This window comes from Typopeltis vanoorti, chromosome 17 (assembly GCF_054136105.1).
Source record: "Typopeltis vanoorti isolate ZY-2024b chromosome 17, IOZ_Tvanoo_1.0, whole genome shotgun sequence".
NCBI classification, from domain to species: domain Eukaryota; kingdom Metazoa; phylum Arthropoda; class Arachnida; order Uropygi; family Thelyphonidae; genus Typopeltis; species Typopeltis vanoorti.
Window position 1 is genome coordinate 42,110,842 of NC_143565.1, and position 19,134 is coordinate 42,129,975.

At 35.1% G+C, this 19,134-nt stretch overlaps 1 protein-coding gene across 1 annotated transcript in view; it reads right to left on the reverse strand.

Annotated features, from left to right (window-relative positions):
- Window positions 1-425: 425 nt before the first annotated feature.
- The window catches only part of LOC150097321 (developmentally-regulated GTP-binding protein 2), a 199,119-nt gene continuing 180,410 nt past the window's right edge, over window positions 426-19,134 (reverse strand). The window contains exon 13 of the mRNA XM_090406731.1: window positions 426-1,041. Within this exon, the coding sequence (XP_090262857.1) occupies window positions 955-1,041 (87 nt within the window). The 3' untranslated portion in view covers window positions 426-954. The remainder of the gene's footprint in view (window positions 1,042-19,134) is intronic.

The following is a 19,134-nucleotide window of genomic DNA, read 5'->3' on the forward strand; positions in this document are numbered from 1 at the left end:
CAGTTAATCTTATCTGCATGGTGTATATTATGGCTGTAAATAACATGTGTTCTTCTGACAGGTATGTTTGTTTTGTGTCATGGAAAACCTGAGTTTCTGGGAGAGAAAGCCTGCCACTTCCAGAGATGAGACTGGCTAACTCACGTACTTCAGTTAAAAAGCACTGATAAAGGTTCATCAGGTCTTAAATGAAATTAGAGCTCAGGTATTTCCAACCAGAGGATATTGCAAAAACTGACTGAGCTATAAAGGCTCATTTCTAACTATTTTAAATTATTAAATATAAATTTTTAAAACTTACAATGAATACTTTTCCTAACAAAAGGAATATATTTACAAGTGGCATAAAAATGAAAATGTTATTGAAAAAATCAATTTTCTAGGTGACACCAGTTAATCCAAAGACAGCACAGCACCATAAAATAAACAGCTCACTAAAACAAGTTTCATTTATTCAACTTCTTGCAAATATTTTTTAAATTCAAATAAGCTTTACATCACGTTTTTACACAGAAAAATTTAATTTCTGTAATAGTGTAATTGTACAAAGATAATTTTAGTATAAAACAGTTCATTACTATATTTTTCTTTATCAATGACTTATATCCCTAATGATAGTCTATGTAATCTTTGAGCGATTTGTCCCTGAAAGGGAAAAATCGGCTTCTTAGTTAACAGTTGCATAATAATGTAGATAAAAATAATTCCTATTTACATAATATATATATAAATATATTTGTAAATGGCACTCAGAAATGAACAGTGAAACACAGTCTATTTAAGAATATATTCAGCATAACGAGAGTAATCTATCCCATAAATAACATTTTGAATGGATTTAAAATAATGGAAAAAAGTTATTTCATTCTTTTTGATTCGGTCATGTGATAATGTAGATTTCAGCTATTCCAATTACATCAAAGGCATCCAGAAACTGCCATATATATATATATCCTACTTCTTGATAATCTGAACGACATCTTCATGATGAACGACATGCTGTAAACCAACCCTCTGGGGACTATATTTGGTACTGGTACCCTGCAGCAAAACAATTATAAATCAATCTCAAGAATTATTGAATTATTATTTTAATAATTAAACTATTTCAGAGAATTCTGTTAATATCAATTAGTGATGGTAAACAAGTAAAGATTATTACTGTATTATAAAGACATCTCCATGGAGTCTGATGACGCGTCACAGAAGGAACATGCCATTATTCACACAATACTAGCTGTTTTAGAAATATGTGTAGTAAACATAATGATACTTTTTAAACATGTAAAAGAAATTAGAATTTATTTACAACTCCTATATATTTCACCCACTGTAGCATGAACATCATTCAGAGAGTTGAGCAAAAGAATTGGTTACAGCATTCAAAATATTAACACAATAATGAGTCATACTTTTGCGTCTTAATTGCAGCTGAATGAGCAGGAGAGAACACTATTAAAGTTCCAAGGAACTTTAATAGGCCAGGTATATCTAACAGATAAGCTTAGGTGTTGACGGTTATTCATGACTTATTCTTAACGGTGTTGTTAATAATAATCTATTATTAACAACACCAAATGGACTGTTTTATAAAAAGATGTTTTATTAACTTGCTTATATTTTGCTGAATTTCAAATCAGCATCATTATCAGAGCACAACATGGCATGCATACACAACAGTGAGTAAGTGAAACAATACAATTGTAATGAACAAAAGACCAAAAGTCCTATTTTGGCACCCTCTAATGTTGTAAAAAAAAAAATTACAGCTATGTGGGAGTTGCTCTTAAGATAACAGCCTCCCAAATTTTTGGTGAATTAATGCAACCATATTTGTTAGGAGAACTCTTAATCACCATGGCTGACTCTTTTGGATCTGTAACAACTTCTAAATAGCACATTAGTTTTCTTCCATCTAATCATGTGTCCAAAGTGTGGTCTGCCAGTCCTGACATGCCATAATAATGGTAGTGAGGTATTTTTTTATGTTCTTTCCAGGCAGATGTTAACAGATCTTCCTGTCTGTTCACAGCAGGCCAAGACCCAAGGAACTTCATACACTAAAGGGGTGAAGTTTATCCTTAAGTGAGCAGATAAGAGTTGCTAATTTAACGTGCGGTTTGAACGTGGTGTGAAGGCCATGTTTCATTAGTACTTTGGTTATCTTTTCTGATGTATCTCTGATATAGCAAATAGAAATGGGATAGAATGTTGTGTTCCTGTGTATTAGAAGAGGAAGAAGTAATGAGCTATGCAGTATTTTATCTATTCTATAGGAATTGTAGCTATTGCCCAAGAAAGTATGGAGCAGATATTTTAGTTCTGTGGACAGAGCTAAATCATTAGAACAAATGGCTCTGGCTCTGTGTGTAAGTATTTTTAAAATGCCAAACTGTTGGACTGGATGACGTTGTGATTGTTTATGTAGATATCTTCCTGTGTGTGTTGGCTTTCTGTAAATGGAAAAGGATAGTGATCCATCTTAAAGGCAGGTAACTAATGTGTCAAGAAAAGGTAAACAGTTATTAGATTCTTTTTCTACTGTGAAGTGGATTTGGGGTGTTGGATGTTCAGTTAGGTGAAAAATATCCAAAGTGTCTTGTCCATAGGGCCAAATGGCAAACATATCATCAACATAACGTAACCATACTAGGGGAAGCATTAAACAGTTTCTTGTTTCTTACCAAAAGTTTGTCCTGGTAGATATTATTTTCTCTGTATATAATAAAGGAAAATCCTCTCTGAACAAATAAATAAATAAAAGCGCTATCTAGAGTCTCCAAACAAATCAAGGCCTTGTAAAGAGGCAAAATGACATCCTCATCTTTACATGTTAAAGTTCGTTTCAGCATTGCAATTATCTTTTGAGTTGTATTTGCAATCTTTGTTACATGGCCCCCGAACATAGCTGTGTAATTCAAAAATAAATAAAAAATAAAATGAAATAAAAATAACAAATAAAAAATAAAATGAAATAAAAATAACAAATAAAAAAGTAAATTAAAATATAATAAATTTTGTTTAATCCTTTATCCAAGTGTGAGCAAACAAAGTTTGCGCCTGAAAGTATCTTCAGGACTGGGGTAGGGTGGTACAACATCAGGGCACTCCTTGCAAGTCCTACCCCAGTCCTGAAGATACTTTCAGGTGCAAACTTTGTTTGCACACACTTGGATAAAGGATTAAACAAAATTTATTATACTCTAACCAAGTGAAAAATAAACTTTCAACAAGTAAATTAAAATATGAACATCATGGTGATTACTTAACTTGGAGCTAGGCATGCATTCAATTATGATTGCGGCAATGATATAGCGTTTCACATTACAATGAATAGATGACCAAATTTAAATCTACTATAGTGTAACATCTTTGTCAGATTTCAGTGAACCCTCTGATTCTAGAAATTTCATTATCTTGGCATTCTTTGATTCTGATCCTAGTAGAACAAGAACAGCCAGTCTGCCCAGCCAAGCTGACATGAACAGGGTACATAATAGACATTCAGTAAGGATAGCGGAGCAATTTATATTTATAGATAGAGGAAAGAAGATAACTTTCATGCTGGTTTCAAAGTAGTGTACAAATTATACTTACAGAGAATCCTAGAAGTCCCTTGAAGGTAGGATATGGAAATCCTCTTCACATCAGCTTATAGTCTGGCTGAAGAATGATAATTATTATTACTAATTATATGAAGAGCCAAAGGCTTCAATTCGACAAAGTGAAATTATTTAAGTTAAGGGATATTACATCCCATATCGTTTCATAGCCAAATAAGAAACTCCAGAGTTTCATGCCGAATATAGAAACTATATAAAGTTCAGTGAGTCCAAGCACAAGCAAATACCTGGATAGTGCAACGCATAACCCATTTGGTAGTGCAACACTGAGGCAACTCATAGCAAGGGTGGAGCAAGCTCCGATCACTGTTCTTGGTATTTACTCATAATGTGAAACCCAGCTCCTAGGAGCTGTATTACTGTTCTATATTATGAGAGAAGCTCACTACCCAGACCGGTTTCAACCTTTATTGAGGTTTCATCAGTAAGTAAATATGGGAGTTCATATCTTTCATCACTGGCCTGTGGAGTCGAAAAGTTGTGCTGAGGGTCAGCAGATAGTGAGAGAGGAAGAGAAAAAGGTAGAGAGGATAGTAGTAGGTATTTAAGAGGCCTCAGTCGACCTGTTTTGACCACACTTAACCTATTAACAGATCTGGGCCAAGCAGATCTCCGACATCATCTCCCTACATCTGTTCTCACAACTCTTGCCGGTCAGCCATCTCTTCAGATGTCTGACGCCCGCCGAAAGAGGCAACAACAAATACAAAGAGAACACATAAGTGAACAAAAAAAAGAACTGAGATATAGCACGAGAAATTACAAAAACAAACAAAAAGAAGAATGAGTGAATTGTAAAATTTAGACATGAAAGAGTGGGGGGAGAGCCTGGCCTGGGTGATGCAGCCCACAAGGAGCTGCACCACTTGGCTGTAGGCCTTCGCAGCCCGGGTTCTCAGGTTTTCCCCCTCCTATGTGGATTAATCATCAAACCTGTTGAAAACAAACTGAGAACCTTTTTTTTTTTTTTTTTTTTTTTACATACATACATATATCTTCAAGGCCTCCAGTGCCCCCACAACCCAATTAGGAAAGGGGGCAACAGCTGCAAGAGGAACTTCCAATGGTCACGATCCTCTGCCACCAAGCTCAGGTGTTCTGGTGGGATTCCCAAATGTGTCCACCCAAGGTATTGGATATAATCTATCCAGTGAGTTGAGGGAGCCTCTCTTGTGGCATTCTGACCAGGTGCCCGTACCAACGTAACTGTAATCTCTCAACACAGAGAAGCAGAGGTTGAGTATTGAGGGTTTCCCGAACTGCAGAGCTGATTCTGTTGAATCTTGTTAGCCCCGCAACCCCCTCATTTCAGCCACTTGGATTTGTGTCTGCATTCTTTCGGTCATTACCCAACTCTCATGACCATAGGTGAGGATGGGGACATAGACTGTATTGAAGACAGCTAGCTTTGCCTTCTGGCTTAACTCCCACTTCAATACTACCGAACGGCCAAGCTCCCACAATATTGAGCTTGCTAAGCCAATTCGAGTATCTAGCTCTACGTCCCATTTTCCATCATTCGTGAATATGGACCCAAGGTATTCAAACTTCTCCACCTGCCTCATTGGAACTCCACTTACATGTAGAGTGCACTGGGATGGTTGTCTTGAGAGCACAAATGTTTCAGTTTTGGCTGCATTGATCTTCATTTCGGTGTCTGCACAAACAGCTACAAACCTATCCAGAGTCCGCTGGAGGTCATCTGTGGAAGAGCTAAGCAGAACTAGGTCATCTGCAAAAAGCAGACATCCAATGCTACATCCTCCAATTCTGACACACTCACTGCCTCGGCTGTGCCTATCAATCAGTCCATAAATATTATGAAAAGGAGGGGGTGACAGAACACACCCTTGGCAGAGGCCAACAGAGACTGTGAAAGGTTCAGACTTTGTGCTGTTTACCCTGACACAAAACTCTGGGCATTCGTACAGGGACTTGATTGCAGCTAATAGTTGGCCATCCACTCCATATTCCTGTACTACTTGCTAAAGCGTATCCTGAGGAACCTGGTCATATGCCTTCTCCAAGTCCACAGAACATGTGTAGACATTCTTGGCATATTCCCAAGATTTCTCAAAGACTTGCCTTAAAGTGAAGATTTGGTCAGTTATGCTTCTACCAGGACGAAAGCCACATTGTTCTTCCTGGAACTTTGACTCAACTATGCTCCTGCACGTCTTTCCAAGCACTTAGCATACACTTTCCCAGGCAGGCTGAGCAGAGAGATGCCATGATAGTTACTGCAATCCTTCTGGTCTCCCTTCTTAAAGACTGGTATCATTATGCATTGCTTTTTTTTTTTTTTGAGCTAAAATAATTTTCCAATGGCTGTCATAAATTCCGTCTAGATTTTAAGAAAGACTGATATCATCTTCCGGTAAAGTTCTTCTGGCAAATTCCCTCATGATCCATGGATATCTTTTTTCCATGTCTGACCGTGTCAGCGACTCCAACATGTTGCAAAATTGTCTTTTCTCATCCTCGTTTAGGTCTAGGTGACCGTTTAATTGATGAGGTGCGACTTTGGTTATATCTTTGATATAGAGTTCTCCCCATTTAAGTCTTGTACTCCTTTTAAAGAATGAAAAAGTCGGTTCCCCTTCTATAGTCATTTTATTGAACAATTTTCCTGCCATTTTGAGAAGCCCTTTAAAGTTCTTTGGAATTACAGAACAGTTTTGGGTACTACCATCAAAAAAGTCATCTATTTCTTCCATAGGTTTTTTGTTGTCTCTTTGCTCATTTTCTTCTGATGGGGTTACTTCTTCAGTTTCTGTTTGATTTTCTGTTCTGGATTCACTTTCTTCCTCCTCCTCAGAACCTGAAGTTTCTGCTGGGTTTCCGTTGTCTGGTTTGGTTCTCTTTGTTTCTCCTTCTTCTGGCGTGATGGGTCATTTGGTTGTACTATTACTGATTTCCATTTCTTCTGCTTCTGTGCTTTTATTGTTGTTCTCTTCTGTTTCAATGTTATGGGATTTCTTTGCATTACGTTTCTTTTTTTTTTCTTTGTTTTCCCTTCTGTGTTGTTCCTAATGGTTGGCTGATTTCCTTTTGTGACTGTCACTATAGCTGGGGATTGGAGGACTGGAAAATCTTCTGGCTCCGTTGTTTGAGGCTCATTTGCTGTTTCACCTGTAGTTGGAGAGTCCTGTTTTGTGGGTTCAGGACTATTTACTGGAGTGGTTGCTGAGGCGGGCGATACAGCGCCTCCTATTCTTTCTGCCTGTGTTTTGTTAGGACAAACGTCTACTTTGTGGATGTTGTTTCCACATTTCAGGCAAGGTACTTCATACTGAGCTAGGGCATGTCCTGCCACCATGCAGTTCCTGCACTTGTTCTTGGGGCAGTCTGCGCCTGGGTTCTCAAGTGATCCGCACCGAAAACATTGTTTCCTAACCCCAGGGTAGTTAACTACTACCCTGGCAGAGCCAACAAACACAAAGTTGGGTACTTCTTTCTTCATATCCATCTGGAAAGTTACTTCTCCGGTCTTCCAATTAGGGAAATCGATGTCATTGGTGATTTGGATATCTCGTGCATCTCCCCATGGCGCAAATACTTTCTTTATTACTTCAGTTCCCCCCCCTCGAGATATTCTAGAGGGAACCTTTCTATCTTGAGTGTCTTAAGGGTACTGCCTACTAAAAAGGGGTAGATGGTTCCCCCCTGGCAATCAATGCCTTCTAGTAGTTTTTCCCCTTTTTCTGCATTTTTTGCTACAACTTTGCACCTGATATTGGCCGCCTCCATAAGGGGTAAGACCGAAGATATTTTCTGAGCCTATGCCGTCCACTAGAGCTTTCGCTAACGTCCTCTTTGGTATCTTGGCGTCTATTTCGACGCCAAGCTACCAAACTTCTTTGCAGCAGGACTGGAAAAATGGAGCTCTCTTCCAGAGTCTTGTAAATGGCTACTGGAATCCACGGCTGGAACACTTCTACTACAGGACTGGATAGTGCAACACATAACCCATTTGGTAGGACCCATACGGCTATGAAACAATATGGGATGTAATATCCCTTAACTTAAATAATTTCACGTCACCGAATTGAAGCCTTTGGCTCTTCATATAATTAGTAATTTATTAGGACACCTTCTTGGCAATTCTTATAGCAATGCATGTAAGTTCTGTTCGCTACAAACTTGGTATTAACTAGGTCTACCTACTTACTGATGAGACCTCAATAAAGGTTGAAACCGGTCTGGGTAATGAACTTCCCTCATAATGTACAACAGTAATACAGCTCCTAGGGGTTTCACATTATGAGTAAATACCAAGAACAGTGATCAGAGCTTGCTCCACCCTTGCTATGAGTTGCCTCAGTGTTGCACTACCAAATGGGTTGTGTGTTGCACTATCCAGATATTTGCTTGTGCTTGGACTCGCTGAACTTTATATAGTTTCTATATTCGGCATGAAACTCTTTGAGTTTCTTATTCGGCTATGAAACGATATGGGATGTAATATCCCTTAACTTAAATAATTTCACATCGCCGAATTGAAGCCTTTGGCTTCAATTCGGCAACGTGATAATTTAGGATAAACCACCATCCAGATTATTTTCTGGATGGTGGTTTCTTAAGGCTGGATGGTGGTTATCCATAAGACAATCCATTAGTGATTTTTATTTTATTTAATTCTTCTAACAGACTGCTACATGTACAATGCTTTTGATAATAGCTGCCTTCTGTGAAGGAAGAAATCCTGTAGATAAAAAATTTGATATTGACTGTAGAGTTACAGATTACTCAAGTATCCTAAAAGGGAAGACTGCTGATATTCATATTCAACAGTGAACTAAATGCAGTTGTATAAAAGTTTATTCCATACAAACACTGAAATAATTCTGTTTCAAAGTAGAACTAGACTGCAAATATATCATCGACAAAACATAGCCAGAATACAAGGTTAAGGAAAAAGGATGTTAAAAAAGTTGGCCTTTCAGATGCTGCATGAAGTAATCAGCCAAAGCAGGTGAGATAAGACTGCTCATATATGTTTCTTCTGTTTACTGATACAATTTGTTCTGTCATGTGAAGTATCCTAAATTGCAAATCCCTACTTTAACCTTCCTACCGGCTGAGGTGGATGAAATATCCAGCCCACCATAGCATTCTGCATGGATCAAAACTTCATCGGCATTGTACCTTTCATCATGCCATTACTTCCCTCTGCCGTTAATCCCTTTATGGCTATTTAAAGCCATTCGTGGATTAACTGTTAGTGCCTGACTAACAGTTTGTGTCACCTGTCTTTACACACACTGTTTTACTTGGAATTTTCTTTACTGTCCTAAAATATTTGACTTTTTTGCCTCTAAAATGATTTATTGTGTTTCTTCCCAAAAATTGAAACGAATTTTACATGTGCGAAAATAATCAACCTTGAAATGACCATCGATCAGCCTTTGCAATGAATCTATTTAGTAGTAGCAAATTTGCTGTATTATAAATTTATTCTTCAAATCATTGCAACGGAACAGTTGCACTGGTTGTTCCAATATAGAAACAACTTTTTTCGCAAATTTTCAGATGTTTGCATTGAACATATTATGTCACATATTTATATTTTTAAATAATATTCATTGAAATAAATATGACCTTTTGCTTTCTTTCCTAGCAAAATACCGTTATATGGATTATCACATTTCAGTTCTAGAAATTATTTTTTTTTTTTTGTTTTATGAACAACAAACGATATTATATTGCATAACTCGGTTTCCAATTGTGAATCTTTTTAGTATCGAAAATTTATATCCAATAATGTTTTAGCAGGGATTCTTCGCCTTTTCTTTTTTTTTTTTTGTAGGATGCACATTTCTATAATATCCAGTGCATAACCACCATAGATATGTTGAAAATATAATATAAAGGCTATATCATATACAGAATAATTCAAAATTCATGCTCATTTTGAAAATTTGCTAATACTTATCCCCCTCCCCCCCCATCCTTATCCTCTCCTGGAATTCAATTACATAACCACTCTACCACTCTAAATTTCTATAGGTTCGAAAACATTTCCACAGTATTCAAAATCTATTACTTCATTTTACCGTTTCGACAAAAGAAATAAGACAATAATATTGTTGTACCCTGAAGCTTCTAATTCTGTACTATTTCTTTGCAATCTAAAACCAGCTGTTCTACTGTCTGCTGAAATTATTTGAAATTTTAGAAATACTATGCTATATTTTCATCACATAAATTTGTTTATATGCAGACCACACAAAAAAAAAGTTCAGTAGTATTATTTTAGTTTCTTTTTCTTAAAATAATCTAAATATTTTTACTTCTACTTATGCTTCTGGTTGCTATTTCTGAAGTAATCTACGTCTTAGAAATACTTGTAGTAATCCTCTTAGCTGGAGGGAAAGATAAAGTCTTAGATTACTCTCAGTGCTATTGAGGAAGAAAATTGAGAACGCTTAGCTAGAAGGGACACTTTAGTGTCCCTTCTAGCTAAGCTATAAGTGCGAGATATATCAAGTGCCCCAAGCTATAGTGCGAGATATATCAAGAATGTCGTGTTTCGTTTTCAATTGTTGATTAGTAGACATCCTAACATAGAAAAAAAATACAGATTTCTTTTACAGGCTGATACAATATTTATGCTGAAATAAGGTCTTAATTTATAATGACCAGTTTCATTTTTATTATCGAAAAAATATAAATTATTTCATATAATTATCTTGAAAAAGAGGACTTGAATTATTTTTAAAGAAAAGGAGCATATACTTCACATAATCTTATTTTTTGAGGAAGGAAGGAAGGTTATATTGAAGACTTATTCAATTTGCAGATATTTCAGAGAATTTATTTTATAAATCGTTTGCAAGACAACTGTTATGAACATAAATCACTTGGGGAACATGCCCATTCATTTTAGTGTAAATAGTAGCAAAGGTTTAGTTACTTCAATAATGCCACGTATCTAAACTAGAAGAAAATGTCGTTTTATCTGCTGATGTTAGAACTCTTACATAAATAATTTTTCTGGCATGAATTCTCTATCAGCTATAATATAATCAATCTACAGATTTTTGCCCTCTTGTATTCTACCATCTTATGCACAGTGATTTCTTCTTTGTACTAGAAGAAAAAAATCAGATAACACAAGAAAAATATGGAGTATTTTCTTTTTCGTTGGGTGAATTTACAATGTTCTCGCTCTCTTTGTGTTTTGAAAAGAAAGTACAAATCATTTTTTTTCTTACTATTTTTGCCATTATAACATCTGATACAATTACAACAGTTGCATTTTACCGTTTTCATCCCACACGAGAAAAAGAAATATGACAATAATATTGTTGATTCTGTCGAACTTTTGTAGTGGAAAATTTTAATACAAAACTTTGTAATATATATATATATATATAAGCAAAAGTATTGCTTATTATAAAATTGGAGCATAATATCTGAACTTGCAGAAAATATATATATATCAATTTAAATCATAACCGTTAATTTTATTTTGTAATGACCAATTATACAGGGAAACCAAGAAAGTGAAAGTGCAAAGAACAGTAGATTACAATATAAAGAAAAAAAATTAGTGATATGATTAAAGAATTTCATAATTCTCTATAAAGCAAAGTCGCTCAAGCAGGTCCTTCAAGAAATCTGTGAAGTATTCTTCGAATCATGATTTTGAACAAAAATATAACATAATCTCGAATGTCAGCAGCCGGTTTTTTTAAATAATATTTCAAATAATTATCGTGAATTAATTTCTTCGAGAACAAAGAAAATGTTTTGTGGAGTAAGTGATTAGAAAAAATTAGCAAAAAAATTAAAAATTAAATCGGTTCTGGAAGTTAATGCAATATTTAAGTGAAGAAATTAGACAAGGATCTTTATTTTGTCCAGGCATTAAAATTGTATTGTACAATAAAAAGAGAAAATAAAAATAATTTCTATATTTTTAGTTTATCCAATATAACTAAAATTCAGTTACCCAGCATAGATCAAGGAATCGCATTTCTTGTTATGGGTAACTGAGTCACAGCTATGAGCCTGAGATAATCTGATTAAGTGCTCTCTTCAGCATGAGGGATTATCACACCTTCTAATGGACATGCTGACCGAATTGCACTTCTTATCCATGTTCTTTCAACAGATAGCATGCATCGTATCCAGATTTTGCTGGACGTCTATAGACGTCCTAGCTGGTTGGGAGGTTAAAGGGATTTATAAACAAATAGAAAGGATTCTCTGCAAATACAATCTGTACACTACTTTCAAACCAACACGAAAGTTATTTTCTTTCCTACCATCTACTAAAGATAAATTGCCTCCACAATTTTTACCTTAGTGTCTATCAAGTACCTCGTTCACACGACTTTTCTATGTTGAGCAGAATGCACATTCTGCTAAGATCAGAATTAAAGAACATGAAGACTACATACGATTTCTAGAATCAGAAGGTTCAGGCCTTGCTTCTCAAGTCATCGACACCAGACATAGAATTCACCAAAATCAGAAAAAGATGTTCAACTATAGTAGATTTAAATTCGGTCATCTATTCCTTAAAATATGTGAAACACTATGTCGTCGACCAAATCTTAATTGAACAGACTGCATGCCTATCTCCAAGTTTTGGGAAGTAATTCCCATAGCAATTTTTATTTTTTTCTTTATTATTTATTCTTATTTTATTTTATTATTTTTTTTTTGAATTACGCACTATACCTCACCTGATTCCTTGGAACTTTAATAGTGTTGTCTTCTGCTCACTCAGCTACAACTGAGACATGTGAAGGCACGTTGTTTGACCTCATTCGTGTGTTAATATTTTGAATGCTTTAACCAATTCTAGTTCTCTTCTTGGATGATACTCATGTTACGTTGAGCGAAATATATAGGAGCTGTAAATAAATTCACACAACTTGCCAAACTCATTCATTAAAAAATACTCAGGATTAGACTACCTCTGGTAGCCCATACCACTCATTAACTACTCTTCAAGCAAAAATCTAATCTGCCCCATTATACTTTTTATGAACAATTTCCAGGTGGGGGGGGAACCTGCCTTCTGGTCGTATAACATTCCTTCCATAACTTGTATGTTTATCACACCCACTCACTCTTATTTCTGCCTATCAACTAACTTGATACTAAAATTTTCAATCTATCCTCTTAGAGAGCATTCCACCATCATCATCTTAATCACTCACTTTTTGATGCTCTCTTTCATAACCCCAAAGAATCCAGGGCTAAATATGCACACTGGTCTAGATGTAGCTTATCAAAGCCTTATAAAGAGAAATAATAACCTTCTGACTTCTACTAAGCTCATGCAAATATGATATAAGCTATGTTTCTTCAACAAAAGAAGTGAAGAAAGGTGAATCATAATGAGCTGGTCTGTCCTTAGCCTATAAGTTGTTGCTAAAGGAATGAGGCCTCTCACAAGTCTCAGAAAGGATTACTTTAATCCACGAGTTCATTAAATATAACAAATGTTCAGTGATTAAAATAGCAAGGCAATAATTAAGTTGATTTAATATTACTATTTTTACTATGTATTTATTGTAATAATATATAATCATTTCCCAAATGAAAGACATTTACATGAATTTAATAACTGCGTAAATTCTTATTGTAAGTATTTTTTATGTAAGATCTTCATCTTATATAAAAAAATTCCACTCACTTCAAATATTTAATCCAGAATTTAGTTTTGAGCGGTACTGATATTGTGTTTGGTTTTGACACCCCTTCTTTATTATCAAGTATTTTTATATTCTTTTGCTTCTTTCCAGTTAATTCCCTTCTTTTCCAATTTTTCTTTAATTTCCTTTTGCCAACCTTTCCTGGGCCTGCCTATGTTTCTTTTTCCTATTTTCTGGCTTTCATATACAGTTTTTGCTATTCTTCCTTCTTCCATACGATTAAGATGTCCAACTTGAAGGCTGTCTCTTATAGTTTGATTTCTTATTCGGAAATCTCTTTGGCAAAATCTCAACGCTTAAAAGCACAAGACATCATAGACGAAGAAGAAGATCCTTATATTCTGAAACTTTGCTTTATTCCCCCCAGGCATTACTCAAGTCTCTGAATGGAGCATTTCCAAAAGCATGCTCTTGATACTGCAATTCTCAAAAATATATTTAAACCATCCTTGGTACAAAAAATTGGTTTAATGTTAAATCTGGTGTCAGACAAGGATGTACATTATCCTCTCTGTTATTCATTATCTATATGGATCACATTATGAAGGAAAGTGGTATTAAACATGATATCAAAATTGGAGATGTTAATGTCAGCTTTTTTTGCTTTATGCGGATGATGTTATACTTCTAAATAAATCTGCTACAAGTCTGCAAGATTCCCTGACTAAATTGAATAACTGTTGTAATAGATATGGTATGAAGGTCAGCAATAACAAGACAAAGACAATGAAAATAGGCAGAAGCACTGAAAATAAAACTGCATGGTGAATGGAGAACCTATAGAACAAGTAAAACATTTCGGCTACTTAGGCACGATTTTTAGTGAAGATGGTAAATTAAATAAGGAAATAGAAAACAGAATCAACAAAGCTGGTATGGTAGGAAGTCAAATGAATAAATGTATATGGAATAAGAGAGAAATTAGCCAAAACACTAAATTATCTGTATATACAAGACAGTGTTCAAACCAATTTTAACATATGGATCTGAGAGCTGGGTTAGAAGTAAAACACTTGACCAAAAACTAGAGACTGCAAATATGAGAGTCCTGAGAAAGATTAAGGGCATGAACAGATGGCATCAATGGCAATATCATATTAAAAACGAGGATATTAGGAAAGAACTTGACATTGTCAGCATCCAAGAATGCATTAACAGAGCTAATCTCAGGTGGTATGGTCACTTAAACAGAATGGGAGAGGAAAGATTAGCAAAACAAGTGTTCTCTGCCAGGTTGGCAGAAAAAGACCCACAGGAAGACCAAAATATAGGTGGACTGATACAGTAAAAAGTGCCTTAGAAGACATAATATAAGACCTGATAATACTGGAGTCTTGACAGGTAATAAACTGATTTGGAGGAAATTGTAGATAGGAAGTTAGTAATGATGTAAATTTTAATGTAGTACTATCATATCCTGTGTACACACGTTGAGGGGTATATATTAGGAATTTGATGATGATGATACAAAAAAATAAATAAATAAATAAAAATAATAATAATAACAAAAGAAAAAACCAGAATCAGATTATATAACATTCTGTCTAAACCAACTTTATTATATGGAAGTGAAACATGGATCATAAAAATGAAGAATGATAAAGGGATTCAAACAGCAGAAATGAAATTTCTCAGAAAAACAGCTGGATATATCAAATGGGACCATAAAACAAATGAAGAAATTTACACTTCGCTGAATATAAAGCTAATTAAGCATTATATAAGTAATATAAACAAAAATGGTTAGAACATCTAAATTGAATTGACAATAGCAGACTACCAAGAATACTATATGGATATAAAATAAATTGAAAAAGAAAAATTGGAAGACCAAGAAAGAGACAGCATGAGACCAGAACAGGCCACTTAGACTAAAATCCATGATAATAATAAGAATTAAACTTATTAATATTTTGCTGGTTTTCTACCTAGTATCTTCAGAGCCCAATTATAACTGTCACAAGCACACAACATTGAACTAAATAAATATGGAAATTAACGAAAATTGTAAACTGAAATTGAACTAATGTCCTTATACGGCCCAGAGTGGGCACCATGTAACCATAAGTAAAGCTATCAGATTTCAAAATTATGGTTTTCCAGATCTTTGTCAAATAAATGCAACCATACTTATTGAAATTGGGAGAGTTCTTCATTGGAGCCTGACAAAGACATGATGCTGATTTTAAAAATAGTCTCTCAGACCTATAACAACTTCTATGTAGTATCAATGTTTTCTTCTATCTAATCCAATTACAACTTGTCATACAGATGCTCTAGAATATAGTTTTTATGTTCTTCATGGCAGCAGATGTTAATTGATCTACCAGTCTGTCCAAAGTAAGCTAAACTGCAAGGCATAAGGAACTTTACACACTCCAGGATGTCCAAGAGGATGAAGTTGATCTTTAGGAGAAAACAGATGAAGGTAGTTAGTTAGCTGAATTTTGAAAGTGGCATGGAGATCATATTTACAGAAACTATGGCTACTTTTTCTGATGTACTCTTAATATGTGGAATGGAAATGGTTTTGCTGTGATCCTGTGTTGGTTATGGGAGGGATGCATCCAGTATTTTATCTATTTTATACAGGCTGTAGCCATTGGCTAAAAAAGGTGCTAAGAAGGTCCCTGAGCTCAGATTACAGGGTCATGTCATTTGAACAAATAGCCCTGGCTCAATGAGTAGGTAATTTGAGGATGCCATGCTGTTGGGAAGGGTAGTGGTGTGACTGCTTATGTAAATACCTTTATGAGTTTAACAATGAACCAATAGGATGTCATGTCACTAGTGTATCTATAAAGGGAAGAGAACTGTTACTTTCTTTTTTCTATGGTGAAGTTTATTTTGGAATGTTGGCTATTAAAGATGGACTAAAAGCATACCCACATGCTTGCACCATGAGGCCAAATAGCAAATGTATCATCAACATAGCAAAGCTAAACTATTGGTTTAAGTGTGGATGTGATGAATGCTTGATTTTCAAAATGTTCTATATATAAGTTGAGTTCAGATGGCAAAAGTCTGGCAATTTTATAAGTAGGGCAATTTCTGGAATCAACAATGGAACAGAGGCATGGTCCAAGTTTGTGCACCTTAGGTAGCCCTTGTAGTCTTGATGTGTGCAAATAAAAATATTGTTAATTTGGACAAAGTTCATTGACCAACTTGTAATATTGTCTAACAGACTTATGGCTTTATTTTTTATCGATATTGTAGAGTCCTTGACTATTGGAATGTATATAGACATGTCCAATAATAATTCTTTTATTTTATTATTGTAGTCATCTATATCATAACTATGTTTTCATTCCATTATAGATTTCTCAAGGCAGCCGTGAGAAATCTGAAAAGCCTCCTTCGAGCATGCGTTTTTTTTTTTTTTTTTAGAAAGAACATTTTTTGGAGTAATTCCAAAATTTAAGCCTTTGTTTAAAGTTTTGATTTCACTGTCCATAAGAGTATAATCTGACAAGTTGCGAATCACCTTGTCTGCTGGAAGTTTGTTGTATGGGGAATTAGTCAGACATACTTTTGCAACTAACACTGTATCAGATGTACACAGCTGTTCTTCAATGATTTCAGATTTAAAGATTCTTTTGTGTGACCAGATATCTTGATGTCTTCCCACCAAGATATGTGAGTAATGAACAATTTTCTTATCAAAGTGGTGAAGAGCATGTTTTATTTCATTGGAAATGTGAAGAGTGTAGATTAAAACATGTGCAATATTTCTAGATAAATTCACTTTTGAATTATTCTTTTGAAAACCGTCAAGAATATTTCTGTAAATAAAATGTCCATTTAGGAACTTAAATGAGCAAATTTTAGTGTCATTGATGTGTTCTCCATATTTAAGTTACACCACATCTTACTTAGCTATTGTACTGCTTTATTTTGAAGTGAAACAAAATTTTTGCTTAGTTATTGGCATCATCAAATTCCTGACATGTACCCTCAGGGAAGGTTATTCCTCTAAATTAAGCTGTTATCTGTCAATACTCTAATATTATCTTATATTTTATCAATGTTGCTAAGATTTCTAATCTACTGATTAGAATTTGATATACCACCCCATAATTCTTATTAATTATGGTTTAAAAAATGTTAACATTTAATTGGAGAAAAACAGTAATGAATTTTTAACATTTTTAAAAACCACATTGAAGCACTTGATTATACTTGGATATAAATATTTGGATGAGTTATATAATTATATAATTAGTTACACCCTTTCGAAATGTGAACTTAATTAAAGTTCACATTTCGAAAGGATGTAACTGGGTGACTACTCAGTACAATGATTTAATATTTAACATGATGATGCATGCAGAATGGAATTTTATTTTGCACAAAAACCAATGTTAGTTCCAAAAGTTGCCACTAGGGTGATACGTGGTGCTGCAATACTGTAGTGGGCAATTCAAAATGTCACAAAACTTCGGGTACACATAGCGTGTTGTGTGATTACACAACAACATGTTCGATATGCTGTCAGCAACATGCCGAAATCACATACTCAACCACAGAATAGAGTTTCACTTGAAATGTTGTGAATATGGCATGTAATACTGGTCTTCTGGTCCACTAAGTTGGCTGTGTCCACAATAGCCTCGAGATGTCTCCACAGTCAAAAGTCACAGGGGTTCAGATCCAGTATGTTGTACCAAATTGGAAGCTGATGATTCTGTCCTTGGTAAAATGTATCTGAAGCAACCGCTTGACAGGAGTAGCAATGTGAGGAGGGGAAACATCCTGCATAATAACTGTTGAATCCAGGCATTGACGATGTTGAAGTGTTAGAATCACTTGATTGGCTATTAACAGTGCAGGTAATGAGACCAGCAACCGAGCTTCTTGAAAAGAAAGGTCCAATAATGAATTCCACTTTAAAACCACACCAAATGGTAACCTTCAGAGAATGAAGCATGACATATGGGTTTGCAGTTGCACAAATTCTGCAGTTCGCGTACTCACAGATGTTCAGATAGAAGTGAGCTTCATCAGTTCAGAAAATGTTCCATCGCCAGTTGTTGTCCAGTTCAGTCTGAGCAAGAAACTGTAGGGCAAATGTTTCTCGTGCACCCCAGTCAGGATTAAGTAAGTGCTGAATGTGAGGAATCTTGTAAGGATAACAGCACAAAATTTGCCTTACGACTTTGTGAACCGTGCTTACAGGTTTTTTAAAGACCATGCAATGCTGCTTCCTACGATATTTGCCATCCTTTCTTTCTCTAACACTGTGGCTATTTCCTCCACTGTCTGCTGTTCAACGAGCTTCTGTCCTCTCTCAGGTTTGACATTTATGGAACCCGTCTCTTCAAATTTCCAGATCATTTTGTGTAAACCATTTGCAGTCATAGGACCCAATTTTTAATCTCTTTAATGTTTTGAACTTTCGCAATGTTGTCAAGGCACAGCTGTTATTTTGGAAAAACAAATTCATAAGAAGTGCATGATCCTTCAGCAATGATGATATTGTGCTCTTTCACACAATGTCTGCTCACAGGCAATGAACTAATGCATTCAGCAGCCATCTGCTTTTATGCAATCACTTCTTTCAAAGCATACGTCATTCGGGACTCTTGTCATCTGCATAAATGATACAGTCACAGCATTTCACTGCATACCGGGAGTATCATACATAATTTACATGTATTGCAGCACCATGTACACCCTAGTGGCAATTTTTAGAACTAAGTTGGTTTTTGAGCAAAATAAAATTTCATTGCTGCACACATTCATCATGTTAAATATTAAATCATTCCACTGTATATATTTAAAAGATTATTTAAAACATACAGTTTCTACTTAATTATACATACAAAAAAAAAAAT